Source organism: Melospiza melodia, chromosome Z, assembly GCF_035770615.1.
Source record: "Melospiza melodia melodia isolate bMelMel2 chromosome Z, bMelMel2.pri, whole genome shotgun sequence".
Taxonomy (NCBI): domain Eukaryota; kingdom Metazoa; phylum Chordata; class Aves; order Passeriformes; family Passerellidae; genus Melospiza; species Melospiza melodia.
In genome coordinates this window covers 27,567,781-27,583,571 of record NC_086226.1, presented here as the reverse complement: position 1 = coordinate 27,583,571, position 15,791 = coordinate 27,567,781, and the positions used below count along the sequence as shown (strand labels likewise).

Below are 15,791 nucleotides of genomic sequence, written 5' to 3'. Positions count from 1 at the left end.
CATGTTAATCATGCTCTTATTTTGTCTATATGCAGATCTTTCCTCTCTTCCCCAGTTGTGAGGTGGTTCCTTCCATTTTGTGACTTGAGGACTTTGAAGAATTGCTGTTAGGCATGGGCTAAAATAAGGGTGTTTTGAGGACTACCACAAGGCTAGTCCTGCCAGACATAGAAGTTGCTGCGGTTGAGCATGTGTGTTGCCTGTTGCCACTCACTGGAAACACTGGGAGTCTAAGCAAAATACCATTCTCCCATAAACACAAAATATGAAAACATTAGCACTTATTTCTGTGCAGAATTTAGACCATTGTATTGAAAATCTCTTTCTCTAAACCAGATTGTAATAATTTGAGAATGAAGACTCTTCTCCCCTTCATGCAAAATAATGCAGAATAAACAGATTTCTGCATTTGCCGTAATAATTTGCATTAAGAAATAAATACCTTGGAAAACTTTGTCTTATTTTTAGTGCTGTGGTCCCAGAAAATGTCAATAATGTGTTTAAAAACAAAAACCAAGACATAACGTCTTACTTCCTTATTCCTGGCAATATGTCATCTGAATTTCTTGATCCCATTGCCTCTTTGTTTCATGTCTGGTGTCAAAAGAAATATAAGGAAGGCAGTGGCAGTTTTGCACACAGTAGCAGAATTTTGCAAGTCGGTGAGCTGTGGTGTTTTAAAAAACATTTAGAGGCATTGTGAAGTATTAATCTGTTTAGTCCATTTCTTGGTATGATGATACCATGCCTTGTTGCTGTAGCATTGTGTTCTCTATTTCACCTCCTTTTTAAAAGCAGCTGTGAACTAAGAGGCTTTCAGAATTTTCCCATTAAGATGGTCAGTAATTTCTAATCAGGTGGCTTTTCCTCCTTTGTCAGGAATGTAGTGATGGCACCGCAACACCACTAACCCTTGCTGAGCTGAGACCATACAATGAGAGTGAACTGACTGCTGAGCTGACAAATGCACTCAGGAGGTAAGCACAGCTTCCCTGACCAGGGTCAGGACTTGTCCTGTAGGTCCAGGGAAAGGTTTATTTCTGAGCCTTCACTCTAACTCTCAAGTGGTTTGAAGAGTGATCACAGGTCTGTCCTGTGAGAAGGAGATCTATCGAAGTCCTTCTGATTTTCCCCTCTCTCCTGCTTTAGCTCCTTTCACCTGGTGCTCAACTCCATTCTCCTTGAGGTTCTCCGGAATTCAGTTGAATTTTAGAAATAAAAGAAACCCTCAAAATGGCAGTAATGACCACTCTCAGGCAAGACTATGAGACATAAAACAGTGACATGCACATTTCTTTTGTATGTTAAGAAAATGCTTAGTAAAGACAGGATATGAAGTGTGATCTTTGGTTAAGACAGTTGGCTGCAGGTTAGAATTTGGGTAGGAGTTACAGGAGTAACTCCCACTGCAGTTCCTACTGCAGGCATTCTGATGACTCAGATGCTCCATTTGCCTCCTGAGCATGTAAGTGGAGCCACTGTTCAATTACAAATGATATTGTGTGAGGCATTAGCTTTCCAATGGGAGAGAAAATTGATGTCTTGACAAACAGCTTTTACCAACAGCCAGGTTTTAAGCCTAAGCTTTCAGTACAGTTATACATTAGCTAGATATTTGTTTGTGCAGCAGTTTTTCCTTCACCAGATATGTGGTAAACTTAATGACAAAGAAATTCATAGTTTCGATAATAGTTTCAATACTTGTTCCACCTTTACCAAGAAATGGCTATCTAGTACCTAATCTGGTTCTTATATTTAGAACCTGTCCAAAATGCTGCTGGGATTTTGGGATATAAGAACCAGAATTTTGGCTGGGAAGAGTGTGTCTTGCTTTACCAGTGTTTGCACCTTCTTTTATGGTGTCCTTTCAGACAGCTGTGGTGTTTCATTCCTGAGGTGCTTTTTTTTATGAGTGCAATGTGTGCTGTGCCCAGGGACACTTAAGCCTGAAAGGCATTATGTGAAAATGTCAGATCATTACCATTGCAGAATCAATACATCTCCTACCATTTGCTTAGTAGTCTGGCAGTTGCTGAGTACTTAGTTTGCATGATGCAGGGAACAAAATTCTGTGGGTAAAATAATCAAAACTGTCATTTGTGTGTGGGTAGATAAAACCCATCAGCAAAATAATTCACATAAACATTGCAGAGAGCCATTGGCCTCCCCTGTATCCCCCACATTGCTCACTGCTGTGAGCTGCTCCACCAGCATTTTCTGCCTTCACTCATGCTGCTGCTCTTCCAGCTCTTGTTATTTGCTCCTGGATTTTCAGAAGATGCCAATGACCTTAGTTAACAGAGGTTTGAGTATAGTCATGAAATGTGGGTTGCTGACAACACAGAGAAAACAACTTTGCTTTATCTACTAGGCCTTAAGTTGATTAGCATGGATTTCCAGCCAAGAGCCTCACAAGTACAGTTTGTCAGGCAGAAATGGAGAAGAAAAATAATCGGATTAAACTGTACATAAATTGTGAAGGCTCTCTGTGTAATGGAAATACAGCTGTACTAAATGTGATTGCTGCTGCAAGTGGGGCTCAAGCACAGTTCCTGCAAGCTGTGTGGACAGGGTGTTTTTCTCCCTAATCAGTGTGCCAGTGAGATCAGGCTGAATGCTTAGCCCTCCTTACCCTGAAGTCCTGTCTCTGCAAGTCAGTTGAAGGTCTGTCTAGCACATGGAGAAAGCTTACTGCAACCTGTTTAGCCACAGCTATGCTAAAAATACCAGAAGTCCCTAACTGCTGTTCTGGACAAATGGGTCCTCAAATATCACAGTGATATTTAGACTATCACAAATCCTCAAAAGAATTCTAAAACTTATCAAAGTCCTTCCTCCTCTGTGGGTGCATCCTCCTCACCTTGCCAAGGAAGTAGGACCAGAATACAAAATTTAAGATATTAGTCCCAGTAACTGTGTTTGCTGAAGGGTGGAGGTGGGGGAAAATGTGAAACGGATGCGTATCATGGCTCTGTGATCCAGAGGCAGTATTTAAATGCCAGCATTCAGGACTGTTTCAGGACTGGTTACAATGGGTGCATATGTCCAGCAATTGGTTCTCCCTATTGTTTCTCCAGGCAGTAGACACTGGTTGAGGGGACAGCAATTGCAAGGATAGGGGCAGAAATCCATTGGGTTTTGAGTCTATTTATCAGAGCATGGGATATCAATCAGCAGCCCTGCTTCCTGTTCCCTCCTTATCCCATCATTACAGAGACTAAAGCTCTGGTTGCTCCCCCCTCTGCTACTTTCCCATTCTGTCCTTCTGTTGCTATTAAATTGTCAGGTTCTTCTCAGTTAATTGAAACAGAGTGAAACGCAAATAAAACAGCGGGATGTAGTTATGGTTTGGGTTTTGGGGTAGTTTGGAAGCATTTATTTGCTCATTGTCTGCAAATGGCCATGCAGCAGAGCAATCTCATCCACAGAGCCATGCTGGCTTCTCTCTGCAGAGGTGGATATTTTTGTAAATCTGAAATCCAGTAGTGTGTTGTGAAACTTCTGTTGGTAGTGCCCATCAGCAGAAATTCAAGGCAGAAGCAGTTCTTCATCTATTGTGTAATAACACATTTGTTCTAGAACAACTCAGGATTTCCCGTAGTAGTGCTCAGCATTAAAACCCCTGTTACTGGCTTTTTACAGAATTCACTTGTCTTTTAGATGGTCACTGTGCTAACTGGGAGAAATGTAAGTTATCTTTAAGTCCTATGCTGTTAAAGCTACATCTACCAATTTCTGGTGTTGCAGGCTAAGCTCACTAATTCAGACATATCCTATTCCAGCCAAACATCAACACTTTCTGCCAGAGCCTTCAAGTTTTGGTTTTCCCTCTCTCTTTTCTTAATGGAATGATGAAGTGCTTTAATGGGCACAAAGCGTCTTCTTTCTTGAGTTTGACACATTCATAAACAAGTTTTTGGCAGGAAATACCTTACTCTTGAGAGGGTAGAAATGTGTTCTCAGCAGCCTTATGGCCTGGTGCTGACACCTTGATGGTTGTGCCAGAGGCCAGTTTTATAAGACAAGATCTGGTTGAATATCCCAAAATCAGACAAATGACGCAGTCTCTGTGGGAAGACCTTAAATGAGTTGTCTTTCTTGCTGGCTTGGTCTCTTCTGCTGGGGCAGGACAGGGAGCACTATACATGACTTGTATGAGTTTGTAACTCAGTAGACACATACCAGGTTATGCTTTAATGCAGGTAAATGCAGTGGAGGTGGCAGGAGGGAGGCAGTAAGAATTCTATTCTGCTTTAGAAGGCTGATGATAATGATGATAGAATGGATATTTTCTTCTTCTAAGAAGCTATTTTCTTCTACTTTCATTCTGTGAAAAGTGGCCAAGTTGGTAAGACTGAAACTTCTTCCTCCTGTGAGGTCCTCCTGTAGTCTATGCTTGTATTTTCAGCTGCTGATAGCTTTTCTGTCTGTGTAGGGTTGTATTTCATTCATACATTATAGAATAATTTATAAATCATTAAAATGCTTGGCCAGGAAGGATCTAGCAGTACTACAGACCATGGCAGGCAAAACACTTTGTAACTAGACTGACTGTTCAGACTTCAGCTGCATCACCATTTGGCACAAAATTATGATCCTTCATGGCTGTGCAGGATTACATGAATCGTGTCAGTCTAGACACATTTCAGTATCTCCCTCACAAAAGAGTGACTTTCCATCTGGCAACACTGCAAAGGGTCTTTGTATTTACCATGCCTGATGACTTCTTAACGAAGAGATAGTGAGTGATGCTACTAATTGTGAAGTCACTGTGGACAGAGAAATGAGTAGTTATCAGTAGACTGGCAAAGAGCTCTTCTTCTGTTAACAAAAGGTGCATTTTGCACAGAGCTGTGGTCCCACCTCTCTGGAGTGGAAGCTGCAGGTATTTCTAGTAAGACATGAAAAACTCATCCTATTGCCATAATTTCCTGGTGTCTGTTGGGACAGTACAATGTTTGTTGCACTCTTACATCCTTATCCCTGTCTGAAGACCTCAGCTGTGTTTCATGCCAAACTTCTTTTCAGAGAGCAAACATTTCAATAGAGCACTGGGCCAGGGCATGGCAGTGACTACTTCCTGACACAATGTCAGTGAGAGAGAAATCAAGCCACCTTCCTTTATTTTAAATTTCCATGAACTTCATGTGGTGGCATGTTAACCTTGCATATTTTCAAGGGCTGAGCTTAGTTTCGTGATAGCAGCAGTCATTAAATTTAATCGTTGAAATTAAGGCCTATGCTGAGCACGGTAAGGCTGTCTCAGAAATGGAAACAGAAATGCCTAGAACATATCATAACCATTCATAGTTAAAATTACTCTTAGACTTTTCTTTGACCAAGGTGCTGGACAAACATGCAGTGGGTAAAAGTAGGGGGAGAGAGACAGAGGTTTGTGTTCTGGACCTACTGATGCATCTTTGGCTGCTTTCTGTCAGTGTTTGCTTATTTTTGTTCTCCAATCACCACATCAATTAAATGAGGAGATAAGCAACCCTGAGGCATTTGAAATCCAGACACTGGTATGGCTTGCAGTCATCTCAGATTTCAGAGATGACTCTTTTTTGTGACTGTGCAGTATCCTGCTGTGGTTTCCCCTTGGCTTCCAGGGGGTTTCAGAAGGCATGGCCTGTCTCTGGAAATCCCTCTGGAGAGCCCCGCTAAGAGAAACCTTCTCACAAGAGGAGAAGTGACTCATGGTGATATCAGGGACAGATTGCTTAGAAGCACCTTGAGTAACTATTTTTACCATATGCCTCACGGACAGCCATGATTTGTCTTTTTCTCCATTTTTGACATGGTAAGTAGTTCTTACCACCCTGTGGTTATCTGAACTGCTGAGCTGCTATGCACTTCAATATAATCATCACAGGGAGCTCCAAATAGCTCCAGGTCTGGAGAGCTTCCAGGCTGGGCTGACAAAGCTGGGTGGGAGGCTTGAGCAGTGAGTGTAGCAGGCGTGCTGCTGCCTCCCTCCAGGGCTGTTCTCCCTTTTTGCCGCCAGTATGTTGCTTCAGGACCGCACCTGGCCTGTCTCCCCACTGCAGGTGGTGTAACACATGGCTGTGTTGAGATATGTTCTGAGCATCTCAGCAATCAGCAAAAAAAGCAGTAGAGTATTTTACACCAGCAAAGTGGTTTTTGAAGCACCCTCTGTCACCTCTGCAAAGGGAAAGGCCTCCTGTGCACAGGTAGCTGGCAAGCAGGGGTGGTGCTTCAGCAGGTGAGCCAGCAAGACATGGCATTTGAAGGGGATGGCTCTCTTGGCATTTGTGAAGTGGTGCCTCTTTAAAACATTTATTATATTCTGTTGTTTCCCTTAGCAGGCCAAGCCAGACCAAGCCAAGTGAGACAGGCGTGCATTCTAATTAGCTTGGGGGTTCTGCATGCCAGCCTGGTGTAAGATGTTAGTTTAGACTGCTGATGAAGAGAAAATTTTTCTGCATTCCTTTTAGATGTCCAGCTGTTATCTCCTGAGAGGAGAGGAATCAAATGCCTAGGAAAAACAATCATGTGTCACCCTATTCAACTGGAAAAGTCAGAAAGGGGAGTGGGGGATGGTGCTGGGCTCGTTACAACAGGAGGATATCAGGGAAGCAGTAGGAGTGGAGTGGAGTGTGGAATGGGAAGTACCTTCCCTTCAAAGTAGAGGCCTTGAGGATAGCTAAGATAGCTATGGACCCTGCAGGAGGCGCTTTTCCTCCCTCCCCTTCCCCACCCCCGTTCCCTGGGCCTGCTCTTCCAGCATGGATAGTAGCTCTGCCAGGAATTCTCTGTGCCCTGGGCTGGCTGCTTCTGGTCCTGCTACATCAGGGCCTTGTGCCGGCAGAGCTCAGGGGCAGGTGCTGGGCTGAACCTGGTCATCCCACTCCTCAGGAGGAGCCAGGATTTGAAGGGGTCTGCCCACAGCAGATCTCTTTTGATGGGTAAGAAGATGTGTCCTAGGAATGGCAAGAGTTCTCTGCCTGGCTGTGGGAAAGTTTCTCACCTCTTCATTTGAAGAGAGCTCATTGTTCCTCTTTTGCTTCTGATTTGGCAAGAGCTGTGGTGCTCTTGACCCCAGGGCAGAGGGCTGGTAGCTTTCACTAGAAGGGGAGCTAGCTGGGTGCACTCCAAGCCAGGGGCAGAAAAATCAACTTTCTGCATGCCAGAGAAGAGCAGCTTCCTGTTTGCAGCACTGGGGAATTTTCAATGAAATCAGCAAGAGCAGGAAAATCTGGGAAGACTTCTAGCACATGAAACCTGAACATGTCTAGAAAAGTCCAGACAGGAGGAAAAATATAAGGCGCTCATGACCTTGCTTACATTACAGTGTGCGAAACATGGTGTCAGTGTGGGGAGGCCAAATTGACAGAAACGGTTTTCTTTATGGCCCTGGCAGAATTCCCTGCTCTCCAAAGTGGCAGCATTGAAACCAGAGAACACCAGTTAGCCCCTTCCTATTCAGCCATCCCGAAACAAAAAACCCTTGAAAACCACTGTGCAGCTGCGCACTGTTTTGGTTGTGAAAATACCAAACAAAAGCCTTTATTACCAGCATATTAGGCATTTCACTGAAAATAGTGGTTTTAGCTGATGTTGTAGGCTGTAGGCCTTGAATGTACTCATTCTGAGCCTTTCCCTGGAAAGGGAGCAGTCAGGGATTTCCCTAGCTGACTTCTCAGCAGCAGGGAGCCCTTCTGCTGTAAGTGAGCCATGCCCTCAGATCACAGGCTCATTCCCTCTTCTGGGAATACTTGCTCATTTTCTCTGCGTTCATGAAGTGTCTGGCTGTGTTCTCTGCAGCCCCAGCTTGCAGTAGCCAGTTGGAGGAGGAGTTGTTGGGATAAGGAACAGTCCAATAGAGTGGGAGTCAGGGGCTCATGGAATTTGTGTTCTCTGAAAAAGACTCACTTCCCCTTCCCTCTTCCCATCAAAATACACAGATAAGCGCTTTCTTGGGATACACAGAAATTCCCCTGGGGCACAATAGCAGTGTGAGTTTGGTGTGTCTCCTTCCATGGGAGTTTGGATCTTGGAGTCTGGAAGACTGTCTGGCAGCAGCAGGCTGTGCCTACATCAATAGGATGTTCCATATGTCTGTCACATCAAGTGCAGTTCCATCCCTGGAAACTTCGACATGTTCTCATGGTAGAGACGTGGTTCATATGCAATACTGAAAATATTCTGCCATATTCAGCCCTGTAGTAGATTTTTCACAGCTTGCAGTCAGGGAAGTGCTGTGGTGCTAGAAATCCCCTTAGGACAGCACCTTAGGATTCAGTATAGCTGCTATTCACTACCTAACTACTCAGTCAGTTTTGAGGAGAAACAAGTGTGGGCAATTCTTTCTGGCCAAATTGAGGTGATCACTGATAGAAACTGAGGGAAGCAGGGGGAGTAACCATTGTGAGGACAGGGTTCTTACCAGCCTGTGACCTACAGCTCTGAGGTCTCTCAGCTGCTGCTCAAACAGAAGATGCAGCACCCTGGGGAAAACCTTACATGTTTTGGTGTATAATAGTCATTAACCCTGTGCATCTTCATTTCCCAGAGAAACCCAAGGTATTTGCTCTGCATTTGCTGTTGCTGCTGTATGTGGCTCCTCAGGTGTGACTTGTTCTATGAAATGTCTCTTGAAGTAAAGATTTTTAGATAGGCAGTTTTTAAATTGTAAAAGGGTGTAAAAGTAGATCCCTATGTGTTGTTTTTTTTCAGATTTTTGAAATATTTCAGCACATGCAATGAAACCACCCGTTACTTTCAATGAGATTAAGGTTGAGAAGGCATTATCTAATGCTGTTTCACTAACTTCAAGACATTCTGAAAAGCCAAAAGAAATACATGTATTTTACTGGTGCCAGTGTAAATTTGAGTCGTCTATAGATTTGAAGTATTACCCACTGTTTCCTGGTTCAGAAGGTTCAGAACTGGCATCTAAAAGTTGTTTAAGTAGCTTGAACAGAGTGCTTACCACTCTGCTGGCTCTGTGTGTTTGACAAGCATCAAGACAAGGATGTTTTAGACCAAACGTACAGAAATACATCTTGATGTGTAGCTGAGTTCGGGCTGAACAGGGCTGGTTGAAAGGTGTGAGTGAAAAACAGACAAAAGGTGATATCATTGTTTTATCAGGTAACAGTCACCATAGCAACCAAACTTTACCATGCATGAAAAGTTCCTCAAAGTCTTTCTACTGTGTTTCTTTTCCATGCAGCTCTTGTTACAGCAGATGTGTGTGAAGGAGTTTAGCATTTAGGAGTTTAGTGAACTGTGGCTCTACCGGGCTCTTTCACATGGGACTGTGTGCAGCGTTTCCACAGCAACACCTTTTCCTGGACATGATGTTAAATCAAGCTCACACGCTTTTGAGATTTCTCTGCCCATCTAAAACCTGTGCATGTTTATTCCACTGGACTTGCTGTTCACACTAGGTCGTCATGCTGGAATTGGTGCTACTGAGCCTTCCCCAGAGCCTCTGGATGTAGCAGCCGTTGGAGCAGAGAAGCACCAAATTTGCCTTCCTCTGTTCTGTCACATCAGTAGTACGATGCCACAAATGCATTAGGTCTGGCCTCTGCCACATCTGATCTTTTCTTGTTTGTGCTCTGGCTGTTTTTCTTCCTGTTTTCTTTGCAGAAAACAGATTTTGGCTGTGGACTGTGCTAAGCCTTTCTGACTACTGAGATAGAATATAAAAATTAAAATTTACCTTTGAGATGGATGGCAGTAAACTTCTAACTGCAATGGAGAAATATTGTGTTACTTGAAAGCAGAGGGTGTGTTCCTTCAATGAAGGGACATACAAAGAATACTGATGATTCTTCATCAACAAGGGCCCTCTTATGTCCTTTTCCATTTGGCTGGTAACCCAGCTCTGGAGTCTGTTGGGATAGACTGCTAACTTGGAATATTCCCCAGCTGACTTTGTGAAAGCCCTTCTGTTGCTGCTGGAGCTGGGTGCTATCCCTCTCTCCAGTGATAAAAGGCTGCCATATCCAGGCCTTCCTGGGAACTGCACGCTGCTTGAGCTGGGATTCCAGGAGGATCCCTGTGGTCTCTGCAGAGCTGGGGAAGCTTGCACAAACTTCAGGGTATTCATTCCCATTGGGCTTATATGGGAGCTGGCAGTTGTCTTGTTATTGAGGTGAAAACAAGTGTACCCATGTAGCAGCACTGCAACAAAGGAGAAGGGAGAGGTGGATCACTGTAGAGTGGTTCTAGGCAGCAAAGCACAGACTCCTTGTAAACACACAAACTTCCCACATGTCAGATTTGATGCTGCAAAATCTGTGTCCCAGTTGAGCCCAGCTCCATGTCATTCTCAAAACACTTTTTTGTTTTCTTCTTTTTTTTTTACCCCCTTCTAAATCTTACATTTTTTTCCTCTGGGCTATCTGTGCAGAGTTTGGGTCACAGAGAAAAACTCCTGGAAGAGTCCCATGTGTGTGTAGGTGTGGGCTGAGCAGGCATCAGCCATCAGCTCTGGAGCAGGGAGCTGCCCAGGAAGAAGCACCTGCCTCATGCCACGTGCTTACCTGGGAAATGTGTTTTCAACCCAGCTTAGTCCCCCAGCTGTAATGCTTGCTCCTGCCCAGAACTTCTATCTTGTTCACTTTTTCTTTCCCTCATAGAGATACTTGTAATGTGGAAATGTTATAAGATACCTTATTTCCATTTTGTCACACTTCGTGTAATTAGCTTTTGGTTCAGAGTTGGTAAGTAAGTATGGATATTAGCTATTTATGTATCTTATTTATTAGTGTGATTCAATGCATACAGCATTATGATCTACCAGAGAAGTTAGTTTACTCTTTTGTCTGCTATTTCTCTGATCATGAATTCTAAAATGGTGAGTGTTATAAATACCAGTCTTTGGAAAAGTTTAATGTAAGAACTACCTCTTTTATTATCCTAGTAATAGTAAGGAAAATATTTGCAGCATGTCAACTCCGCACAGGACAATTGTTGATACACTTCCAAGCTGAAGTACAATTTCTGTTTTGAAAATAGTTTTCTACCTCCTTTTCTCCTGATCCAGGGAGAAGAAACTGAAAGCAAGAGTGCAGGAGTTAGTGAGTGCTTTGGAGAGACTCACGAAGAGCAGTGAAATCAGACATCAGCAGTCTGCAGAATTTGTTAATGACCTTAAAAGGGCAAACAGGTAAAGGATCTACCAGCAGATGGATGTATTATTGGTTTATTTTTGCTGTGTTCTTGTAAAGCACTAATATTCCACTTACCTTAATGAGAAGTTTCAGGACCCTTACATTCATCCACATGTCAACGCTCCAGACTTATAGTTAGAGAAGGGGGAGGTACAAACCTCCCATGCAGGCCACTGACAACTACATAGTTAAGAAGAGAAAGCAGGGAAAAATAGGTTAATCTCAACTGAGTTACTAGTAGCGATGCACAGTTTAAAAAGCTAACAAAAATATTTTTTAATTTGTTACTTTGTTTTTAACTCCTCCCTTTTCTTTGGCTCCAACCGCTTCATTAATAAAATGTCTTGGATAATCACACCTGAGTTCCATTGCTCACTCAGGGCACTTTTCTTGTACTGTATTGGGATAGCCTAGGAATATGGTGGGCTGCGGCTGCCCTTCCTGCAAGCAGCCTCTGACTCACAGTGTGGTTTTCCTTAAATTGCACTTAAAAGCCTTTGTGGTGAGAAGCAGCACCCATCTCAAACTTTCCAGCCCAGTCAAGGTGGAGGCACAGAAGCTACTGAACAGCTAGCAAATTAGCACAAGATTCCATCTTCTGAATGTAAATCTTACTTCTTTAAAATGAAAAACGCAGAATCAGTCCTTGACTTTCTAAGCAGATTCTGGCCATGCAATGTTTTTATAAATCACATCTGATGTTGTGGTATGATCTTGACTCATAAACAGTGGTATGAGAGGTCATCAACAGCAACCTCCATCTGCCTCTCAGAACCATATTTAGTTTTCTTTACCAGTTTACTGGAAAAGGTCTGTGCTTGCTCCAGGAAAGACACAGACATTAGCATTGATCTGGGTTTGGATCAGAAAGGTTTGTATCTAATCCATTTTAAAGCACTGGTAAATGCTGGGAAGGGGATCAGTACCCAGCCTTTGAAGTTCCCTGAAGGTGGCACTTTGGGGTAGATTTTTTGTAGCACTTACTCTGAAACAAGCCTGTTTGAATTACCTTGTATGCCTTGTGTTTTTAACAGCAACTTGGTAGCAGCTTATGAAAAAGCAAAGAAAAAGCATCAAAATAAGCTGAAGAAACTGGAGTCACAAATGATGGCCATGGTGGAGAGACATGAAACCCAAGTAAGAATGCTCAAACAAAGAATAGCTTTACTGGAAGAAGAGAACTCCAGACCACACACCAATGAAACTTCACTTTAAGTGCATCTCTTTAAAGGATACTTAGTGCCATTACAACTTTCTTTCTTTTGGAGGTTGACTTTTAGGTAGCTTCAAATGTTAAAAGCGCTCTGATTGTCAATGCTGACAAAACTTAAAAGCTCCTTCTCTGGGATCCCAGAGAGGTATCATGGGGATAATAAAAGTGTTAACCTTAAGGACTGTTTCATAATGTAAAAATGGCAGTGCCTGAATTATCATGCTATAATTGTGTACATTGTCTGTGTTGTTATGTCTGTATTCATACAGCTTCTCTTCCCCTGTCACCCATGGGTGACAGTGTCACACAGCAGAATAATTCATGTTACGAGGTTTTCATTTGGGTAGTTTGGAGATGGTGTGAAGTTTTCCCAGTCCCTGAGCTGTCTGCACACAAGTCCACATTGTACCCTCATGACTCGCTGCTGTGGTTACACCACAAACAGGCAGCTGCAGAGTGGGGGTGACAGCCTGGCTGGCTTTTTCTTTGCGCCCTGCTTGCAATTCTGCTGCTCACAGTGCAGGTCAGGTAGGAAAGCTCCTGTTGATTTGGGAAAAAAAAAAGCAAGCATAGTTGCATCTCTGAGAACTATGATAAAAGTGTAATTCTTACAGTGCATACAAGGGCCAAAGGCTGTGGGTTTCACCATGCCACACAGACACTCTGTGCCAAGGGTGGGTAAGAAATTACAGAAGACCTCCTGGTATTTATATTGCATGGTGTTTGCAACTACTTTGTAGAAGTTTTTTCTTGCTATATACACTATATCCAAGGTTTTCTTTAAGAAGCTGGGCCATTTCTGTCATGTGTATTGTGCTTATTACAGCTTAATGTGATCAAGAGGTAGAATGTCTTCTTTTTATCCTTTCTTTTGACCAAAAAAGGTACTTAAATAATGTACCTGTTTAATATTGAATACATAGGCACAAAATTATAGATGTGTAGATGTATGGATATCCAGCCACAAACAGAATGTGAATGGTGAAGTCTTACAGCTTTCTTAGGTTAGTTTTTGTTACTGCTAACGTTCTCTCATTCTGTTGTTTAAATCATGTATTACTGTATTATCAAACTGACTGAAGTGCAAATTTTGGCGTGTTAGGTAAAAGAACATTAAGCAAATCATGGGGATCAGGTTGATTTCTGTAGGGGTCAAAATACAGGAGTCTGCCATAGCACCTGTTATATTCAGAATTTGCTTTTTTTTTTTTTTTTTTTTTTTAAGAGTACGTAAAAAAGCTTTATGTGTGTTTTAAAAAGCCAAGCTATAGTCCCTTCACTGTGTTAGCCTGCTGCTGTGTTATGCCTCTGCTTTGCATTTTCCAGGCTGATTTTCAGTGAATCTGATTTCAGGAGATGTTTATCGTTTTTGCTTTACATGTTGAGTTGCACCTCAAGTTTTTTACTAGTGTATTTAGAATTATGATAACTTTTCTCATCTATTTCTCCCATTACTAGTACTAAGGAAATATTTGAGAGAACTCTGCATACTGTTGGGTTAGGCCAGACAACATAGTTGCAGGAATTTGTGTTCAGAATGTGGCATTATTGTTAAGTCTTGGTTACATCTGGAAGTGCAGCAGTTGGTTTTCCATCTCTTACTGCTGTAGCTGCTGTTGTCCTCAGTCATTAGAGTAGTTATTCCTATTTCTCTGGAGTCTAGTACATCATCCACAAAGCCAGCATCGCATGTGGTTGATTGCAACAGCAAATTAAAACAATGCTGATTTCAAAATTTTTAGGTAGTGATGTTCTGGTTTTGATCAGTCGTCTTTCTCAGAATAATTGCACTTCTTAATTTATAATATAACTAGAAATTATTGCAAATTAGTCTCTTGAGGGAGGAGGCACATTGATTTTTTCTGTCTCTGTGGTTCTGCTTAGCAGCTCTCTATGGTGTTTCCCCTTTTTAGGCCCAATTTTCTCACTTCCAGGAGGGTGGGGGTCTGCCATCAGCTTCAGCAGCTGAGCACACTTGTTCTGAAGAACCACAAAGGAAAGTATCCATCATATGCTGTGGCAAAAATGTAGTTATACTTTTGTCTTCCAGCATCTGAAACACCCGTGTGACTTGAGGTCACCTCAGAATGTCCATGTGAAATACTTTTCACTGGAGAGGACAGGAACCATACTGCACTGAGCTGCCTCTTAGGCTCATTTTCCCCCCTGTTTAGATTAATGGAATTACAGAATGGTTTGGGTTGGAAGGGACCCTAAAAATCATCTTGTTATAATCACTTTCTGTGGGCAGGGACATCTTCCACTCTTGGTTGCTCCAAGGCCCATCCAACCTGGCCCTGGACATTCCAGGGATGGGGCAGCCACAACTCCTCTGCACAACCTGGGCCAGTGCTTCAGTGCCCTCACATAGAAGAGTTTCTTCCGTAAGAAATTCAGATACTCTTACACAGAAGCTGCAGCCTCAGTGTTTTTTCCAGGCCTGACAATTTGCTGATTATTTCACTACATTTAGCCCAAATCATCTGTGCCAGCTGTGCTCTAGAAGTGCATTAGAATTATAAATCATCAGTAAATGTAAACCAGTTCTATTTGTCCCCATAAGGGTTGTAGACTAAAAAGCAGCACTGGTACCATCTAGCCTCAGCAGTAGCCAGAGTTTGCCAGACCACCAGTTGATTTATTTGCCTCAGCAAGCAGCTACTGCATCATTTGTTAGAATACTGGAAAGGATCAGCTGGGAATGGTCACAGGCTTAATGTTACTGTGAAAACTGTTCATTAGTGATAATCAGCTTCAGCTCCAGTGTACCCCATTCAAATGGCACCAACCCTCAGAAAAAATGCCAAAAAAACCTCAAACTCCTTTTATGCAACTCTGAAGTACCAGCACAGAAATACCTGAGTGTGTAGTGCACAGAGTTACAGCAACTTAACTCAAAGCTTGTTGCAGAAATAATAAATTTGCAGAGCAAGAAAAAAAGGTGATTCCTGCCAACCTAAGTCCATTCATTAATTAATGACTGGACTTTTTTGATTTTCTTAAGTCACCAGAGTGCATGAAACTTTTGTATTTCACTGAGTGCTTAGAAAAAAATAATTTTTTTTCTAATTCTATGTATAAATCTTCACCAGTTTGAATGTACTGTTAGCTTTTGCAAAGCACATGTGACTAAGTTTGCATTCATGTCATGTTCTACTGGTTTTGTTAGTTTTCTTCTCCTCCAGTATACTGCACCATGAATTGTAACTTTAGAAACTTTTCACCTTACTGAGTTTGCTTGAAATGTGTTGCTACCTTTTCGTTTCCAAGCAGCTGTAAAATAGCTATTTTGTGTTCATTTGATAGAGAATTGTAAAAACTGCATTTATTTATACAGAGGCATTTATAATACTTATTTTACAAATGTTCTTATATTCTGAATAAATTTCTAATGCTGTTTCTTTGCCTTGGGAGTTGTTTCACTATGGCTT

At 42.3% G+C, this 15,791-nt stretch overlaps 1 protein-coding gene across 2 annotated transcripts in view; it reads left to right on the top strand.

Annotated features, from left to right (window-relative positions):
* MCC (MCC regulator of WNT signaling pathway) overlaps positions 1–15,759 on the top strand; it is a 184,528-nt gene extending 168,769 nt beyond the window's left edge. For both annotated transcript variants that reach the window (XM_063180405.1, XM_063180406.1), the window contains 3 exons: positions 880–977; positions 11,021–11,143; positions 12,182–15,759. In XM_063180405.1, the coding sequence (XP_063036475.1) occupies positions 880–977; positions 11,021–11,143; positions 12,182–12,362 (402 nt within the window). In that variant the 3' untranslated portion in view covers positions 12,363–15,759. The remainder of the gene's footprint in view (positions 1–879; positions 978–11,020; positions 11,144–12,181) is intronic.
* The last annotated feature ends 32 nt before the right edge of the window (positions 15,760–15,791 follow it).